The sequence below is a fragment of the Carcharhinus amblyrhynchos genome, chromosome 3 (genome assembly GCF_965287045.1).
Source record: "Carcharhinus amblyrhynchos chromosome 3, sCarAmb.v2.hapA, whole genome shotgun sequence".
NCBI lineage: Eukaryota > Metazoa > Chordata > Chondrichthyes > Carcharhiniformes > Carcharhinidae > Carcharhinus > Carcharhinus amblyrhynchos.
In genome coordinates this window covers 95,621,157-95,639,099 of record NC_137326.1, presented here as the reverse complement: position 1 = coordinate 95,639,099, position 17,943 = coordinate 95,621,157, and the positions used below count along the sequence as shown (strand labels likewise).

General features: G+C 43.1%; 1 protein-coding gene across 1 annotated transcript in view; it reads left to right on the top strand.

The window, feature by feature from the left end:
- The window catches only part of pik3cb (phosphatidylinositol-4,5-bisphosphate 3-kinase, catalytic subunit beta), a 199,835-nt gene that overhangs the window by 113,857 nt on the left and 68,035 nt on the right, over positions 1 to 17,943 (top strand). Inside the window, exons 7-11 of the mRNA XM_080185544.1 lie at positions 1,633 to 1,722; positions 9,404 to 9,649; positions 11,573 to 11,669; positions 11,783 to 11,913; positions 16,455 to 16,508. Coding sequence (XP_080041670.1) covers positions 1,633 to 1,722; positions 9,404 to 9,649; positions 11,573 to 11,669; positions 11,783 to 11,913; positions 16,455 to 16,508 — 618 coding nt within the window. The remainder of the gene's footprint in view (positions 1 to 1,632; positions 1,723 to 9,403; positions 9,650 to 11,572; positions 11,670 to 11,782; positions 11,914 to 16,454; positions 16,509 to 17,943) is intronic.

The following is a 17,943-nucleotide window of genomic DNA, read 5'->3' as shown; positions in this document are numbered from 1 at the left end:
TTCTTGCCTAATGTAAATTGGCAGCTGCTTTTTGGCAAGAGTTATGGTTGTTAAGTAAGAAGTGTTTTTTTTCTGAAGTGTGAGAACCTTTGATTTTTACTGTTTGTCAGTAAAACAGTTATTGTGTTAGACATTTACATCATTGAGCATAGGATCAAGATGAAAGGTAATGTCTGAAAATGGATTTGCTGCATTCTTTGATAAATACAGCAAATAAGGCAATTGTCCTCCTGTTTAGAATTAAATGCTGTGTTCAATGTTACCTTTGCTGAAAATGTGTCTTTTCCCATACTTCATGTAATGAAAGTATTTTTTAAAATTAAAATTAGCCTTTGAGGGTGATTTAAAAGCCAGTCTCTAAACTGTACCATGTACTTTATTTGGAGCATAGAAATTTTGATGTATTCCAAACAAATTTCCTCCTTTCTGCGTTTCTCCCAAAATACAACTGAATTTAGCCATAAATGACTTCTGCAGTAATTCCCTTTATTTATGACTTCCTTGTTAACAGCAAAGTCATGCAAACACATTGCCAGCTGTGCTTTTTATATGCTTCATAGAAGTAGCTTTGTAATTTATTTGCTATTTATAACTAATAGACTGAAATAAGTGTCAAATAACTAGTGGAACAGGAGAAGTTACAGCACAGCAGGAGGCCATTCAGCCCATCTTGTCCATGCCAGCCCCTTCACAGCACCTCTTTCCTGCATCCAGCCCATTGTAGAAATTGCCTGATTTAGAAATGCACCAATCTCTTGGCTCACAATGTTTTAGTGTATTTTAAAATGCATCGTTATAGCTTTGCTTTACGGTCAGTACCTCGCTTGGAAACTATGGCCAGAATTTTATGTCCCTCAGGTGGGCATGCACTCCACCCAGAAAGGTGTGAAAAGATGCTGAGTATCCGTCCCAAAGGCATTGCGCATTTGTGTAATGTTTCAGTTAGCACATCTGTGTGAGAAGCAGAAACGTACCTCCAACATTCAAGCAGGCAATTTAGCCCATTTAGGGACCTTATTAAGTGCAATTTTATATCACCCATCTGCCTTTATGGTTGGTGGGCTTTACGTTTTAGCTTTAGCTTCAATCCAGGGCAGGGTGAACTGTCTGGGCTAAAGAAAAACGTAAAACATTGCCCTGGGGACTGAGCTTCCTATTTGAAAGGGCTGCTTGGATACTCTTTCAATAGTTTTTCAATGCATTTTTTTTAACAGGTCAGCAGTCTGAGACCCTGAGGGAGCACATTAGCAGCACCCGCCCATGCCCTATCTTTTCTCGCTGCCTGCCTGCCCTCCCCGGCAGCACTAAGCCTTTCCAGTGCACATTTCATTCCAGCTGCCCATTAATTGGTCAACTGGTGTAAAATCATGCTTGGGGGCTGACCGCAACTAGCTTATTTTGGGCAGACATGTGTCTCTCATCTGCTTCCAATTCCACTGAGTCTGCATCCCAAACAGACAAAAAATTCAGGTCTATGATGTGTTGTCAAGTTTTGTTCCACATCTGAATTTGTAAATTGAAAATCTTGACAGCAAACAGATTTAACCTAATGGTTTATTTTGTTGCCTTAATTAAAACCTAACATTTGAATGTAAATAATTCCCTTTTCTGTTTCTATGTGCTGTTTTCTAGCAAATGGCAGGTAACATTTGGGATATAAATATTCCTTTCAAGATTGTTCTTGCTGGAGGGAGCAAAATAAATGCTGATGAAGCATTGCGGGTGAGTGATGTAGATAAGTCTTAAATTTGAGTGAGAAAAATGTGCATTCTAAATTGATATAAGGATATGGCTATATTGCCATGTATAGAGTATGTATATTGTATTTACAATGTCTCACACACTTCAAACTGGGCTTTGTGACAGTGTGGCCCTTGAATGTTTTGAAATGCACATAAAAATTTGCATTCTGGACAGCTACATGTTAAAGAGTGGGTGAGATCATCCACTTTCTCCAAACATTATAAATTTTTTTTTCCCCTCTTTCAAGATGACCAGAAATCTGATGGACTGGCTGAGCACTTGTAATTCAATCAGTAGTACGCATAGGGCCCAATTTTACCATCAAATTGCACATGTTTTTGGTAACGGAAACTTGGTGAAGCAAGACAAGTTGCGCGATCTGCCTCTGCGCCCATTCCCCCTTTACCAATTGTTGAAAATGGCCACTATCAGCCCAAAACTGGCGTGACATCAATTTAAATGCATAAGACAGGGTCTGCTGCTACTCTGCACGTGATCGATAGGGCCATGATTGGTCTGGGCAGTGGGGAGGTGGGGGGAGAAGGGGGACGGTTATGTTTTGGGGGTGGGAGGCATGATGCGGTCCAGGAGCGATGCGGCAGGAATTTTTTCTATTTTGTTACTGCGCATGTACAGTTGAAGGCTCTAATCAGAGCTGCAGTGTTTTGGGCACGATAAGCCCCGCCCACAGGCTCGTGCAGTACGATTTTGACTCATTGATATTTTTGTAGGCAGAGGGCGTATGGGGGTGCCTGACAGCAGGTCTAAAAGTTGGATCTGAAACTCTCCCAGATTCAAGTCCGTCCAGCACTGCGAATCAAAATGGTAAAACAGGGCCCTTAGTTTTAACTACAAGCACTGACACTCTCAGCCATTGGAGGCAATTTGATATTTCATTCTTCAGTGCATTCAATGGCCAGATTTCTGACCTGACTGAATTCTGCTGTAATTTTGAATCACCTGGAACCACTTTATGTTGATGCAGAAATGTCAATTTAAATTATTCAGATTGTGTTAGTTTATTAGCCTTCTTCCAGATATTATGATGAATTTTATATCCTGGGGCTAATTATGTGAGGTTCCATTCCTAGCGTGCTAGCTGCCAATCTGGTTGCACGGATTGGGCTGCAATAATACTTGATGTCCAAATATTCCATTCTATTAGGAAATAGATGTGCCAGGAATATGGAGAGGGGGGCAGGGGGGAATTTTATGCTCCCATTTTTGGCAGGCAGGGAAGCTGGAAGGGGCAGAGAATCCAACAGGAATCACTACTCCCTCGTCAGTGATGTACTGTGGTTCCCATCATGAGAGGCTGGGAGCCCTATCAGCATACATTTCATTAGCAGGCCTACCCACAGCATCATCCCTCCACAGTGGGCCCTGACAAATGGTTGGGAGAAAGAGCAGTGTAGAGCCTGGCAAGCATAATCTACCAGCAGCACACAGGTAAGTGAAGCTCCCTGGGGGAGTGGGTCATGATGTACAGATGCCAGCATTGGACTGGGGTAAACACAGTAAGAAGTCTCACAACACCAGGTTAAAGCCCAACCAGTTTATTTGATAGTAATCCCACAAGCTTTTGGAAATGCTGTTCCTTCAAATAAACTGGTTGGACTTTAACCTGGTGTTGTGAGACTTCTCACTGTGTTTATCCCAGTCCAACGCCGGCATCTCCTCATCACGACTGCCATCGACACCGCAAACTGCCGATCCAAGAAAAGAAGGAACGGCGTTTCCGAAAGCTTGTGGGATTACTACCAAATAAAGTGGTTGGACTTTAACCTGGGGTAGTGAGACTTCATACTGGAGTGGGTCATGCCAGGGCAGAACCTGGATGGATGCAGAGGGGTTGCTCCTCTACCCTTGGTGGAGGGTTCCCTTGGGGGAGGGGGTGGGGGAAGTGGGTGGGACTGTGCCCAAGTTGGGGGTGGGGGGGTGGTGGAGGTGCCCAAACAAGTTTGCTGGCAGAGTGGGCCCATTCTGTATGGTACCTGCTTGCTGGATGTTAAAAAAAATTGGCAGGAAAAGCTGGCAACATAGTTGCCTTTCACGCCCAAGTTCACACTCTGGGGAGAAAAAAGAGAAAATTCCACCCCATGTTTTCTAACATCTAAAAAAAATTAATATTCAGCTTATGTTCTGCAATATGTAGAAGTAACTTAAATTATGAGGAAGGCATTGCTTCTTCATTGTATTCCAGGAAATAGAGCCATAAATAACAATGTGCCATTATCTCTCAGTTATATCTATGTGCACTCACAGACCAGCTACATTATACAGTGCTAATGTACGGACAGTCCCCGACTTTATGGTATTCAAATTGCTACAAAGGGCACTTTTTAGTGTTTAGAGATCGGCATCCTATTTCAAATGTACGATGTCAGTTTCGACTTGACAAAGCAACGCCTGACCATCTTTTAGTTCTTTAGAAATATGGTTTATAAATTTGATACAAGCCCTGAGAAGTTGTGAATCCTTCCGCTGAAACCCCCGTGGCCCCCTGCACCCTTCACTCACCTAGCCACATCTCCAGGTCTGAAGGTCGCTATGGAGAACGGTTGCTATGACCCGCTGGCAGCGCGCCTCCACGCCAAGTTAGAGCCAGGAAACTGCAGAACTGTTTTTGAAAATCTGGAAATGTGGCCGCAATTTATCGGTAGAAATCCTGCCTTGTCCTGATGGCTGATTTCCTGTTGATTACACTGCGATCTTCTGTTCCTTCCGCTCAGTCAGCTATAAAGGTCACTGTAACACACCGGTAGAGGTCGAAATGGATAGGGATGAATATCGAAATACCACAGGAAATTAGGTCACAGTTTATTGGTAAAACGCTGCCTTGCGCCGCTAACGGAACTGATCTCCCATTTTTGTTGTTATTCCCATGGGGAAATCGATTCCAACTTGCAACATTTCAACCTGTGATGTGGTTTCCAGGACCTAATTGTGCTGCAGGTCTGAGGACTGCCTGGGAAATACTTCATTGCATTGTCACAGACTATGTAATGTAAATTAGTGGAAAACCACTTGAATCATGGCACAGATCCAGGTCTAAGTCCTAATAGAAATATAACTGCCATCTAATAGGAAGTTCTTAATGGGTCAACTTTGGATGGTTATTTTAATTTCTGAGAGCGGCAACATGATTGTTGAATCTGTTTATAGTTGCATTTAGGTTCTCTTGGGCAGACATTTCTTCCTCATCCCGACAGAAGGACGCAGTAGTCAGTGGTATAACTCGGACTGCTGATCTGCATTTCTCACCATCTCTCTCTTTCTTTCTTCACACTCTCTCAACTTTTAATTCTCTTTTCCCATTTAGTACTGATGGCCTTTGGCATTTACTGTTGCTCTCTTCCAGAATGTCAGCACATCTCCTCCATTCCCATGCCTCGAGCAATACCCACCTTGGTGTCAGAAAGCCAGCTGGCAGTGGCCATACTGCTGCCGTTTGCAGCTGGCACCTCTCTGGCTTGAGCTTCCAAAGGTCACTGGTCATGTGCATCTTAAGGGTCCCAATAGGAGCAGCAGCAGCCTTGTGCCAGCTTTGCTGGAACATTCACAGGAGTGTTTTTTTTTTAAGTAGTTGGGTTAATAAAACTGCCTTTAAGAATGCAGTCAAGTGTGACACTTGAGTGTGGAATTGATTCAAGACAATTATTTGTCATTAAACTAATTACCTTTTCTGATTTGGTACTTTTACCTGGAGTGTCTTTTTCTAAACTTCTGAGACTGCATTGACACATCAGGGTGGGATTTTTCTGGCTGCGCTTGCTCCAAGATGGGGCAGCATGGTGAAACAGTGGTTAGCACTGGTGCCTCACAGCGCCAGGGACCCGGGTTCGATTCCAGCCTTGGGTCACTGTCTGTGCGGGGTCTCTCTGTGCCTGCGTGGATTTCCTCCGGGTGCTCTGGTTTCCTTCCACAGTCTTAAGGACGTGCTGGTTAGGTGGATTGGCCATGCTGAATTCTCCCTCTGTGTACCCGAACAGGTGCCAGAATGTGGCGACTAGGGGGTTTTCACAATAATTTCATTGCAGTGTTAATATAAGCCTTACTTGTGACTAACAAATAAACTTTATTGTTTAAAAAGTCCCGCCGAAGTCAACAGACCTTTCCATGGTCCTGACCCACCCATCAAATTCCTCTGGCGGGTAGGACGGGAACATTCCGCCTCAAGTATTAAAAACATAGGTCATAATGGCCTTGATTTTTGCAGTCTGTTTGAACAAATAGCACTTGCCATTGATTACAATTACAGCTGTCTACAAATGTTTATTGGGCTTTTGTGTGACAATGTACAGTGATAAGAGAACCATTTCAACATTGTCTCCTATTGGGGATCTGAAACCTATTTCAACAACATTTCTCTTTAACCAATCCCGATATTGAGAAGCCATTAATAAGCAGTTCTGAATCCAAACTTTGAATATTGACTCAATGTAAAATATGATACAGAATGCAAGATGGGATTAAGAAAATGCGACAGATAAAATGCAAAGGGACAGTTAAGCAATGCTTTTGTTCTGGTCTCTAAGACCAATTGAAATCTGAAGAAATGACACTCACATTTCCAAAGGAAATTTTCAGGGCTGGAGAGGTTTTTTGGTTACATTTAAGACTTGCCACACTTAAAAATTCAATTACAAAGTAAAGGTTTATTTGTTAGTCACAAAGTAAGGCATTAACATACATTAACACTGCAATGAAGTCACTGTAAAATTCCTTTAGTCACCACTTGTTCAAGTCAAATCAGCATGTCTTTCAGAATATGGGAGGAAACAGGAGCACCCAGGGGGGGAAAGGAAACCCACACAGACACTGGGAGAACATGCAAACTCTGCACAGACAGTGACCCAAGCCAGGAATCGAACCTGGGTCCTTAGCACTGTGAAGCAGCAGTGCTAACTTTTGTGCTACTGTGCCGCCCACTTGAATGGATGAATGCAAATACTTTTGGTGCAATTAGTCTCGAACTCTGAACATTTTTTTAAAAAGTTTATTTATTAGTCGCAAGTAAGGCTTACATTAACACTGCAATGAAGTTACCGTGAAACTCCCCCAGTTGCCACATTCCAGTGCCTGTTCGGTCAGTGCACCTAACGAGTGTGTCTTTCAGACTTTGGGAAGAAACTGGAGCACCTGGAGAAAACCCACATAGACACTAGGAGAATGTGCAAACTCTGCACAGACAGTGACCCAAGCTGAGAACTGAACCTCATACAACTTCATACCCTCTGTGAATTTGAATGTGATATTTCTCAGCGAGGTACTGGTATACTGAGGCTTGTGGAGGAACCAGACAAATTGGACAATAACTTCCTGAATTTTATGTTTAATTGTGCATATGCAGATGTGGAAAGCTTCTGTTCAATTTACTCCATGACAACAAATACGCTGGTTACCTCATTGCTATTTCTATTCGAAATCCAGTCCAGTGTTGTTCTTTGCAGGATTAAGAGTTTAGAGGATAATGTAATAAAAATTGTTAAATACAGACAAAGTGTTGTGCTATTAACTGATGTCTGACAGCCTGTTGTCCTCCTACTACTTCTTCCTCACCGTCCCTTTAAATCTTCTGTGAGGCATGGTAGCACAGTAGTTAGCACTGCTGCTTCACAGCTCCAGGACCTGGGTTCAATTCCTGGCTTGGGTCACTGTCTGTGTGAAGTTTGCATATTCTCCTCATGTCTGCGTGGGTTTCCTCCCACAGTCCAAAGATGTGCGGATTAGGTTGATTGGCCGTGCTAAGAAATTGCCCCTTAGTGTCCTGGGATGTGTAGGCTAGAGGGATTAGTGGGTAAATATGTAGGGATATGGGGGCAGGGCCTGGGTGCGATTGTGTTCGGTGCAGACTCGATGGGCCAAAGGGCCTCATTCTGCACTGTAGGGTTCTGTGATTCTATTCTATGATTTTATCAGATGATGATTGTCATTGTTGCTCTGCATCTTTTAAATACAGTCCTCACTGGACTGCCAGGAGGTGTAAAATGCAAAAACAACACCGACACAGAAAACCTTCTTTGGCATTCATTGTAGGCAATCCCATAGACTAATCCATGCATCAAGTCTTTTGAATCCGGAACACCATACTTTTTTCTTCAGGGCGAGTAAGGCAGAGTCAAGCAATCTCTAAGCTCAAACATCCCTTGGGAATTCACAAAGCAGAAAAACGCACCAAATCTGTTAAATCTCACTGCTGTTTTAAGTGCAGTTTTCCTGGCTTTCTGAAGGCTCGGGACAGTACAGTGGCACTGTGGTTAGCACTGCTGCCTCACAGCACCAGGGATCTGAGTTCGATTTCTGGCTTGGGTCACTGTCTGTGTTGAGTTTGCACATTCTCCTCGTAACTGTGTGGGTTTCCTCCTGGTGCTCTGGTTTCCTCCCACAGTCCAAAGGTGGATTGGCCATGCTAAATTGGCCCTTAGTGTCAGGGTTACTAGCTACGGTGAATGCATGGGTTAAGGGGAATTGGCCTGAGTGGGATTGTGGTTGATGCAGATTCATTGGGCCGAATGTTGTCCTTGGGCACGATAGGGTCCTATGAAACCAGTCCTGTTAGCTTTTATTCAGTGGGTTCAACGTTGGGCAGAAATTTCACAATTTTGGATTAGTGTTGCAGTGAAATCCTAAAGAGATGATAGGACCTTGATTTGATCCATATTAGTGACTGCCATAAAATAGGTATAGAAGTTGAGATTTTCCAGGCCACCAGCTATGGATATCATTGCAGACAGGACAGGAAATTTTGTGCAGTGACCAAAAGTCTGAAGTTTATTTATTAGTGTCACAAGGAGGCTTACATTAACACTGCAATGATGTTACTGTGAAACTCCCCTAGTCACCACACTCCGGTGCCTGTTGTGGGTACACTGAGGGAAAATGTAGCATGACCAATGCACCTAACCAGCACGCCTTTCAGACTGTGGGAGGAAACGGGAGCACCCAGAGGAAACCCATGCAAACTCTGCACAGACAGGAACCTGGGCCCTGGTGTTGTGAGGCAGCAGTGCTAACTATTGTGCCAACGTAACTCTTGCTTTATAGGGAAAACAAGAACCTGAAAGATTTCAGGCGAACCTGACAAAAATGTGGATGATGTTTGGTTAGGTTTATCTGCTGTACTGTCTTACCAAATGAAGTGTACACTCGCTTGGATCATGTTTTTGGGCCTTTTGACTAAGATGAAGTGTAAGCACCTAGCGTAGCCAATGAGATTAAACTGAGGCTTCACCTGATGCAAGCTTTTAAAGCCATCTCAGCCTTTTGGCTACAGTGAAGAATTAAATTAAGTTTAAGGGTGTAATGCCTCATTCTGTCAACTTGAATCTTGCTTAATTGAGCCCAAGATGGGATGCATGTCTTGCTTCAGCTTGGATCTGGTTTATCCCTCTGGGGTACTCTGATTGGAGTTAATTGGCTTTTTGATTAAAAATAAAGTACAAGAAGGTATCAAAAAAATCAAGCTCAAGAAGGGGTGTCATGCCTCGCTTTATCAGCTTGGATCTTGTTGTCTCTGTCATGAATTGAATTCAATTTGAATTAGTTTTTTAAAATTTTTAAAACTGTGGAATTTTTTCATGAAATTGCATTCTAATTCTGAAGCAGCTCCTTGCATTTTGCCCCAGTCCCGATCTTATGTGCATTTTTGTTCCTATAGGTTCAAGTCAGGGCTGGCATCTTCCATGGAACTGAGCTTCTTTGCAAACCTGTTGTGAGCAGCGAGATTTCTGGAAAAAATGATCTTACCTGGAACGAGGCACTGGAGTTTGAAATTAATATCTGTGACCTGCCAAGAATGTCCCGACTCTGTTTTGCTTTGTATGGAGTGATGGATAAAGTGAAGAAACAGAAGTCAACAAAGAATGTGACCAAATACCAGACCATTCGGAAAGCAGGAAAAGTGGTCAGTTTCCCAACTTTTCAACCTTATTTACATCTGAATAGCCCTGCTATGGCTGCATTTAAACGGTAACTGTAGCATCTGTGTAAGGGCTTTCACTATGTAACGGTGCTGCAGTTAAATTGCAATTCTAGCCTGAAACCTGCAGAGTAATCTCTTTGCCTTTTAGCTTCGTTCCTTATTTAAGATGCTCCTTAGAACCTGGCACTTTAACCAAACAACTGGTCACCTGTCCTAACAACATGTGGCTCATTTTGTTTGATAATGCTCTTGTAAGCAGCCACAGGTTGCTTTATTGTATAAAAGGAATTGCAGTAATGCACGTTGTTGATGTTGGCATAAGGATGAAATGTTTTGAGGACTCCCATCAGCTCAATCTGTCACATCCTCCATAATGAAAAAAGGTTAGCGTTAGTACAAAGCTGAAACCGCATCACACCAATGTTACTGATGTGTGGATGCATTCTTGATAATGATGCACATTAGTTTGAAATTGCTTCCAATTGCATGCCTTATTTTTGAGAGCCTAAATGTTATTTTGTCTCAGTCATGTGCTATGTGGCTGGAGAGAGTAGTATAGGCCTGTGAATTTGACGCACGACTGGCTCGCTTCTCCGATTGATACTTCCTTGCTGACAAGATTTAGATGAGAGTTGGCTGGCACTCCATCTAGTGGATAAACAATGATATTCTCCAGCAATTGATGCACAAAATTCCACCCCCACTGAACAACCACTTTCTGGCTAAGTGACTTCCTGCATTTGTATTCCCAAATTCAAGTACAGGAGCATTTTTCATTTGCCTCCAGTCGTCTTTTTTTAATTCTCTCCTTTGTCCAACCTGTCACTGTCAGATCTGGCGAGGAAAAGGTGAGTGCAGAAAGAGCAGGAAGCATACATTGTAACATTTCTCAATAGTGGGATTGATGTACAGAATTTACTTTTGGATCATGGCTACATCCTTCCTATTGCTGTCACCTCAATTTTATGCAACCTGTCCTTATAATTAAATCTCTAAGCTCCAGTCTAATACAGATGAATCTACAATTAGCTCCTCCAAGGCCAATATGTCCTTCTTTTGGTGATGGTGGTGGTGGGGGGCGCTGGTGTGATATTACCAGAAAAAATGCTAAGTGCCGAATGTGTGTGAAAACAGGAGAGAATTGCACCCATTTTTTGGGCGACCTCTCAGACTGTATCTTAAGGCATTCAGGAAAAAAAAAGCAAGGTGTGATTTTCCCCAGTCAGGGGAGTGGATGGAGTCTACTTATGGCAGGAAGCTGTCAGCAGACTGCTAGAGAGTGCAATTGCACATGCGCCCTGATCTCCCAGTACACTACATATAATGCACACAGTGCAGTGGGAGATTGTGTCACACTATCCAGCCGATCGCTGCTCCCGACCGCCGGGGGTTCCACCAGGAAGCCATTAAGGCAGGTGAGCTTGGATGCTTGTGTCCCAAGCTCAGTAATAATAAATTTAGATTAAAAATATTAAAGTCAATCTCACGCCCATCCTGGGCACGAGGCTGATTATGCAGGTAGATCGGGGCGGTAATACAGCAAAAGGTGAAAACAGGGCTTAAAGCCAGCTTTTCACCTCTTGCGCGATGTTACTGATTCGCCATACCAATTGACCAGCAGGACGAGCTGGTATGATCACCCCCTTACAGTGTGGTGCCCAAACTCTGTGCTCCCAGATTGAATCTGACTATGGTTCTGTACTATTGAGGCATAATGTCTTCCTCATTGTTGCTTCCCACACACGTGTCCTCACCAAATTTGTGCTGTGTCTATCTACATAGGATAGCAACTACACAGTAAAGATACTGGGCTGGCTGTAAGCACTCTTACTGCTGAAGGATAGCATGTTCTAAGGTTGTGAGCGACATGTTATAAATGTGAATCCTTCCTTCCCTCTCCATTAGCACTATCCAATTGCATGGGTAAACACTATGATATTTGACTTCAGGGGACAGCTGAAGAATGGCAATCTCTCACTGCACTGCTGGTCATCATTTCCTGGTAAGTGTGCTTCTAAGTGCATCTCATACCAACTCGTGAATAGGCAACTGTTATGTCTTCAGAATCTAATTTCCAGAACACGTGATTTATGAGCAAGTTATCCTGGGTTTCAGATGAACTGGAAGAAATGCTGAACCCAATGGGTACAACACAGACCAATCCATACACTGAGAATGCTACATCGTTACATATTCAGTTCCATGAATATAGTAAAACAGCGATTTTCTATCCTCCTTTTGACAAGGTAGGTTTACCTTTTATCTTGGGTATATGGGATTTACTGTTTAACATACCAATTGAAAGTCACTGTTGTGTTTGAATATTGTCTGTCTCCCTCTCCTCTCTCTCCCAGATTTTTGGTGAAGTTTTGTGCCGATTAATTAAGGAAGGGAATTTTGACTTTTTGTGCTGACTCACCTTATTGAGCATTCCGAGCTGAGGTGGCACAGTGACATAGCACTGTTGTCTCGCAGCGCCAGGGACTGAGGTTCAGTTCCAACCTCTACAGAGTTTGCACTCTCTCCCTGTGCCTGCATAGGTTTCCTCTGGGTGCTCTGGTTTCCTCCCACAATCTAAAAATGTGCAGGTTTTTGACTTTGATTTGATTTATTATTGTCACATGTATTAGCAGACAGTGAAAAGTATTTGTTTCTTGCACAGTACACAGGCAGAGCATTCTGTTCATAGAAAAGGAAATGAGAGAGTGTTACAGTCATAGCTCAGGCGTAGAGAAAGATCAACTTAATGCAAGTTGGGCCATTCAGAAGTCTGACGGCAGCAGGAAGAAGCTGTTCTTGAGTCAGTTGGTACGTGACCTCAGACTTTTTGTATCTTTTTTCCATGGAAGAAGGTGGAAGAGAGAACGTCTGGGGTGCGTGGATCCTTAGGTATGCTGGCTGCTTTATTAGGCACCAGAAAGTGTAGACAGTGTCAATGTTTCCTGTGATTAAAAAAAAATTGCCCCATAATGTCCAAACATGTGTAGATTAGCTGGAGTAGCCATGATAAATGTGTAGGGTTATGAGGATAGGGCAGGGGAAAAGCTTGACTCTGTCAGTGTTGGTGTAGACTCAATGGACTGAATGGCCTCCTTCTGCATCGTAAGGTTTATATGATTCTGAGGTGCAGTACAACCAGACGTAAAGCTTCCACTCAGCCTTGGAAGAGCATCTCCCCTTCATTCGTCTGACACGTCCACTTCTCAATCCAGTTGACTTTACAGATTCTTGTTAGCTCCTCTCCTCTGTGTAGTCAGCTTTTTTTCCCAACACCCCCCCCACCCTGCCCCCCATCAGTAACAAATCAATGTTCTTTCCGTTTTGCCTGGTCACCACACCGATCAGTAACTAACTAATGGGTCAGTAAGAACAAGCCGGGAATACTCTTCTGTTCTTTGTGGGAAAGATCCTCGGCACCTCTCAGTTATTCTGTATTTCTAAACAGCAAACGTTACAGTAATTGTATTTATTTCCCTCTATGAAATAAAGGAGCATGTTTTGCGCTTCAGTTTATGAAAAAATTTAGCTTTTAATATTTTTAGGGTCTACTATGCATTGCGTTTAAAAACAGCATATTCCATTGTCTGAAATTAATTCCAAAAAGTCTTGTAAATACAATTTGGACCCTTCAGCATTTTACTGAATAGAAGCAGTTCTAAAGGAGACTGTTTGGTCATTAACTCCTTGCTCAATTTGAACCAGTTTGGCATAATCACATTTTCTTGTCCTTTCTGTGCCTCCTTTATGTTCTTCTTTCAAAGTATCAATCTAATTTAGTTTTGGGTGTTGCAGTCTCTGAGTAACAATGAAGCATTGTTTTGTCTTTGTTTGTTCCTCTCTGGGAGGTATTGTCACCTCCTTGGTGGGGAGAAGGTGCTCAATTATTGTCGAACCTGCCAAGTTCTACCCAGTGATTCCAAAGTGATTCACCTGGCTATGCTACAACCCAGACAGAAAAGGTAAAAATTACTCCCTCCTTTCTTTTGGGGGAGAAAGCCATCTAATTTCCCCCTTTTTGTTCTGTTAACTTTGGGAAACCCTGATATACTTTTCGAATTGCCCTAGAGCCTTCATAAAATCAAAAAATGCTGCAGTGCAGAAGGAGGCTATTCGGCCATCGAGCCTGCACTGATGATAATCCCACCCAGGCCCTTTCCCCATAACCCCACATATTTATCCTATTAATTCCCCTGAACACAAGGAACAATTTAACATGGCCAATCAACCTAACCTGCACATTTTCGGACTGTGGGCAGAAATCGGAGCACCCAGAGAAACCCCAGACAGATATGGGGAGTCTGTGCAAACTCCACACAGACAGTCACCCAAGCCAGGAATCGAATCCGGATCCCTGGCACTGTGAGGCAGCAATGTTAACCACTGCGCAGCTCCCCAAGAGCATTGGAACCACTGTGCCAACCTCCCAAGAGCATTGGTGAACCTCAAGCATTCTCATAACAACACCCGCTCTTCGCCATGAAATAGGTGCGAACATAAAAATCAAATGTGAACAAGTCTTTTCCAGCTATGTCTGTGCACATATTAAGAATTTAGAAAGATGCACACAGTCACAAATATATTTGCCAGTTACATGGCCTCCTCAAGTTATCCCTGGCCAAGCCACTCTCCCATGACCCTTTGATTAGTCAACCCATCACCAGCCAGTGCTCCAAGTGGCCTTGCTCTGATTTGCCTATTTTGTTGCTGTAATTATTTTTGAAATTGGCTGGTTGCTTCTTTTGAACTGGCATTTGCTGGTCACATGACAGCTGCTAGATCTGTGGACACCCAAGGATTCACGAACCCTAGTTTGGGACCCCCAGGAGTATACAATCTCTACTCCTTTTGTAAACTGAAGAACAAGAAGACAAGTTAACATTTTGTGTGTAAATCCTTTTTCAGAATCAAAAAGGGAAAGTATTGTCAAAACCTTGCTGCAGTTTAATCCAGCAGGATCTGGCAGTTCTGCCGATGGTACATCCCTGCTGCGGGTTTCCCAGTGGCCAGGGCTGCATTCCGTAGGAAAGCCCGTTGATAAAGGTGGGACCAGAAGATCTTGCCGCAAGTGAAACATGCTGCGGAGATGGAGAAAAATCCTACCCACTATTTTCTGATCTCTCCTGCGTTATTGAATGTCTGGCTTCTTAAATCCCCCTGGTACAAAGGCAATGCTGACATAAATAGCTGGATAATTGGAGAGCAAAAAAAAACAATTCCTTAAATGGTGCACAAATACTGTGGCTGTCTGAGGGCTGAAATAAAAACAGAAGATTCTGGAAACACTCAGCAGGATTGGCAACATTTGTGGAGAGAGAACATAAGAACATAAGAAATAGGAGCAGGAGTAGGCCATCTAGCTCTTCGAGCCTGCCCCACCATTCAGTAAGATCATGGCTGATCTGTCGTGGCTCAGTTCCACTTTCCCTCCTTCTCCCCATAACCCTTAATTCCCCTTGCCTATCAAAAACCTATCTACCCATGTCTTAAATATATTTAGCGAGGCAGTCTCCACCACTTCAACGGGCAGAGAATTCCAGAGATTCACCACCCTTTGAGTGAAGAAGTTCCTCCTCAACTCCGTTCTAAACCGCCCCCCCCCCCCCTTTATCTTGAGGCTGTGCCCCCTAGTCCTACTGTCCTTCCTGAGCGGGAAGAGCCTCTCCACCTCTATCCTATCCATCCCATTCATCATCTTATATGTCTCAATGAGATCTCCCCTCATTCTCAACTCTGACGAGTACAAGCCTAGTTTATTCAGCCTCTCCTCATAGTTCAACCCCCTCAACTCCGGTATCAGCCTACTGAACCTCCTCTGCACTCCCTCCAAGGCCAAAATTTCCTTGCGTAAGTGCGGCGACCAAAACTGCGCACAGTACTCCAGCTGCGGCCTCACCAGTGCCCTATACAGTTGCAATGGTTAATGATTCAGATTATTAACCCTTGCATCAGAACTGAATGATGTGTTCACTTGATCCTGAAGTTTTGGGCTCTGTATCTAAGGAAGAACGTGCTGGCCTTGGAAAGGGTCCAGAGGAGGTTCACAAGCATGATCCCTGAAATGAAGAGCTTGTTGTATGAGGAACAGTTGAGGACCCTGGATCTCTACTCATTGGAATTTAGACAGATATGGGGAGAATTTTATTGAAACTTACAGGATACTGCGAGACCCGGATAGAGTGGATGTGGAGAGGATTTTTCCACTAGTAGGAAAAACTAGAAACAGAGGGCACAACCCCAGACTAAAGGGATGATCCTTTAAAACAGAGATGAGGAGGAATTTGTTCAGCCAGAGAGTGGTGAATCTGTGAAACTCCTCACTGCAGAAGACTGTGGAGGCCAGGTCATTGAGTGTCTTTAAAACAGAGAGTTTCTTGATTGATAAGGGGATCAGGGTTATGGGGATGAGAAAAATGTCAGCCATAATTGAATGGCGGAGCAGATTTGATGGGCCGAGTGGTCTTATTCTGCTCCTATGCCTTCTAGTTATTGGAAACCAAACAAAGCCGAGAAGTTCATCTGAGTGGGTAAAGGATTTATTTTACAAAGTGTGCGCGCCACTTCAGTCAATTGAGGAGCACTTTTTTGTCAAGCAAAGGGACATCTGAATAGTGGAGAAAAAAGTGAGCAGATGCAGGAAGTTTTATTGTCTGGTTTGCTTGTGCAGACCACATCGCTGAATGAAGCCTAGGCACTGTTTGGATTGCTGCATAGCTGAAGCTGAAATGTTTGTGATTTGAAAGTTTAAGTATTTTTCTTTCTCGTCTTTTCCCGTATGCAAAAACAAAAGATATTGGAAAAGGCAGCGGAGGTTGCACGGAGCAGCGACACACTCAGCACATCAGTAAGTACAGCAAACAGCAGAGCATACTGTGGCGCCACCTAGTGCTCATCAGTTTAATTATACTCTAACAAACTCCAGTATCGTTCATGTTATCAACGCCCTGTTCTGTTATGATGTGGAGATGCCACTGTTAGACTGGGCTGGACACAGTAAGGAGTCTCACAACATCAGGTTAACACAAGGGCAGCATGGTGGCACAGTGATCAGCACTGCTGCCTCACAATGCCAGGGACCTGGGTTCGTTTCCCAATTGGATCACTGTCTGTGTGGAGTTTGCACATTCTCCCCATGTCTGTGTGGGTGTCCTCCGAGTGCTCCGGTTTCCTCCCACATTCTGAAAATCATGCTGGTTAGGTACATTGACCCAAACAGGTGCTGGAATGTGGCAACTAGGGGAATTTCACAGCGTTAATGCAAGCCTTACTTGTGCCAAAAAAAAACTAAAGTCCAACAGGTTTGTTTGGAGTCATGAGCTTTCGGGAGCACTGCTCCTTCATCAGGTGAGTACAGCTCTGAAAGTTCATGATTCCAAACAAACCTGTTGGACTTTAACCTGGGCGTTGTGAGACTTCTTACAATTCTGTTGTGAGGTGACATTGAGCATTTCATGGGAATACAGAATATTTCATGTTGTTGATACTATATAGACACAAAAACTGTTAATCTGAGAAACACTTTAAAGAATGTAGATTTGTGTCACAATATAAATAAATTCCAATAAACACCAATATGCATTGATTGTGATGATCTTAAATGTAGTTTAACTGAATTTCTAATCAAACCAATTTGAATCTGCATTAAAATGTCTGGGCGCCCATTTGAAATGTGATTGGCAATCTGATAGGGGACTTGCGGGTGGTGAACACGAGACTGAAAACAAGTCAATTCTCCAAACTCAATCATTAATACCAAGGTTCAGTGTCAGTAACAGAAAGCCCGACAGAATCTGAGTTTAGATGCAGTCTGAAAGAATCAAATGATTTGGTAAACACTGAATGCACCCACTTCATTCTAACCCCGATAATTCAGCATTTGACTGCACTAAAAGAAACTGAATTGTCCAGTAATTTGACTTGAGGATTGCAAATAACACAGAAAAGTGGAACCTTTTATATTTTATTAAAAAAAATTCAATTAAATGGACTTTTAAATGTGAATTGAGTGCAATATGACATTTCTGATCCCCTGTCACTTTTGAAGTTTTGTATTCATCGTAAAGTCAATGACTTTAGTGTCTAATAGTCTTTAGTATTCTGTCAGTAACAGAAGCCTTCTAATACCTTGCCCAAGTCACTGAACCTCTGGTGTCTCATTCAGTCCTATCCCAGGAGTTACTGGGTAGCATCCAGAAGTCCTAACAATGACTCAGGCACCATTCTTTCTGTTTTTCTTGTTGCCCTTTCTAGTAACTCCTATCAGACAGAGTAGGCTGAAG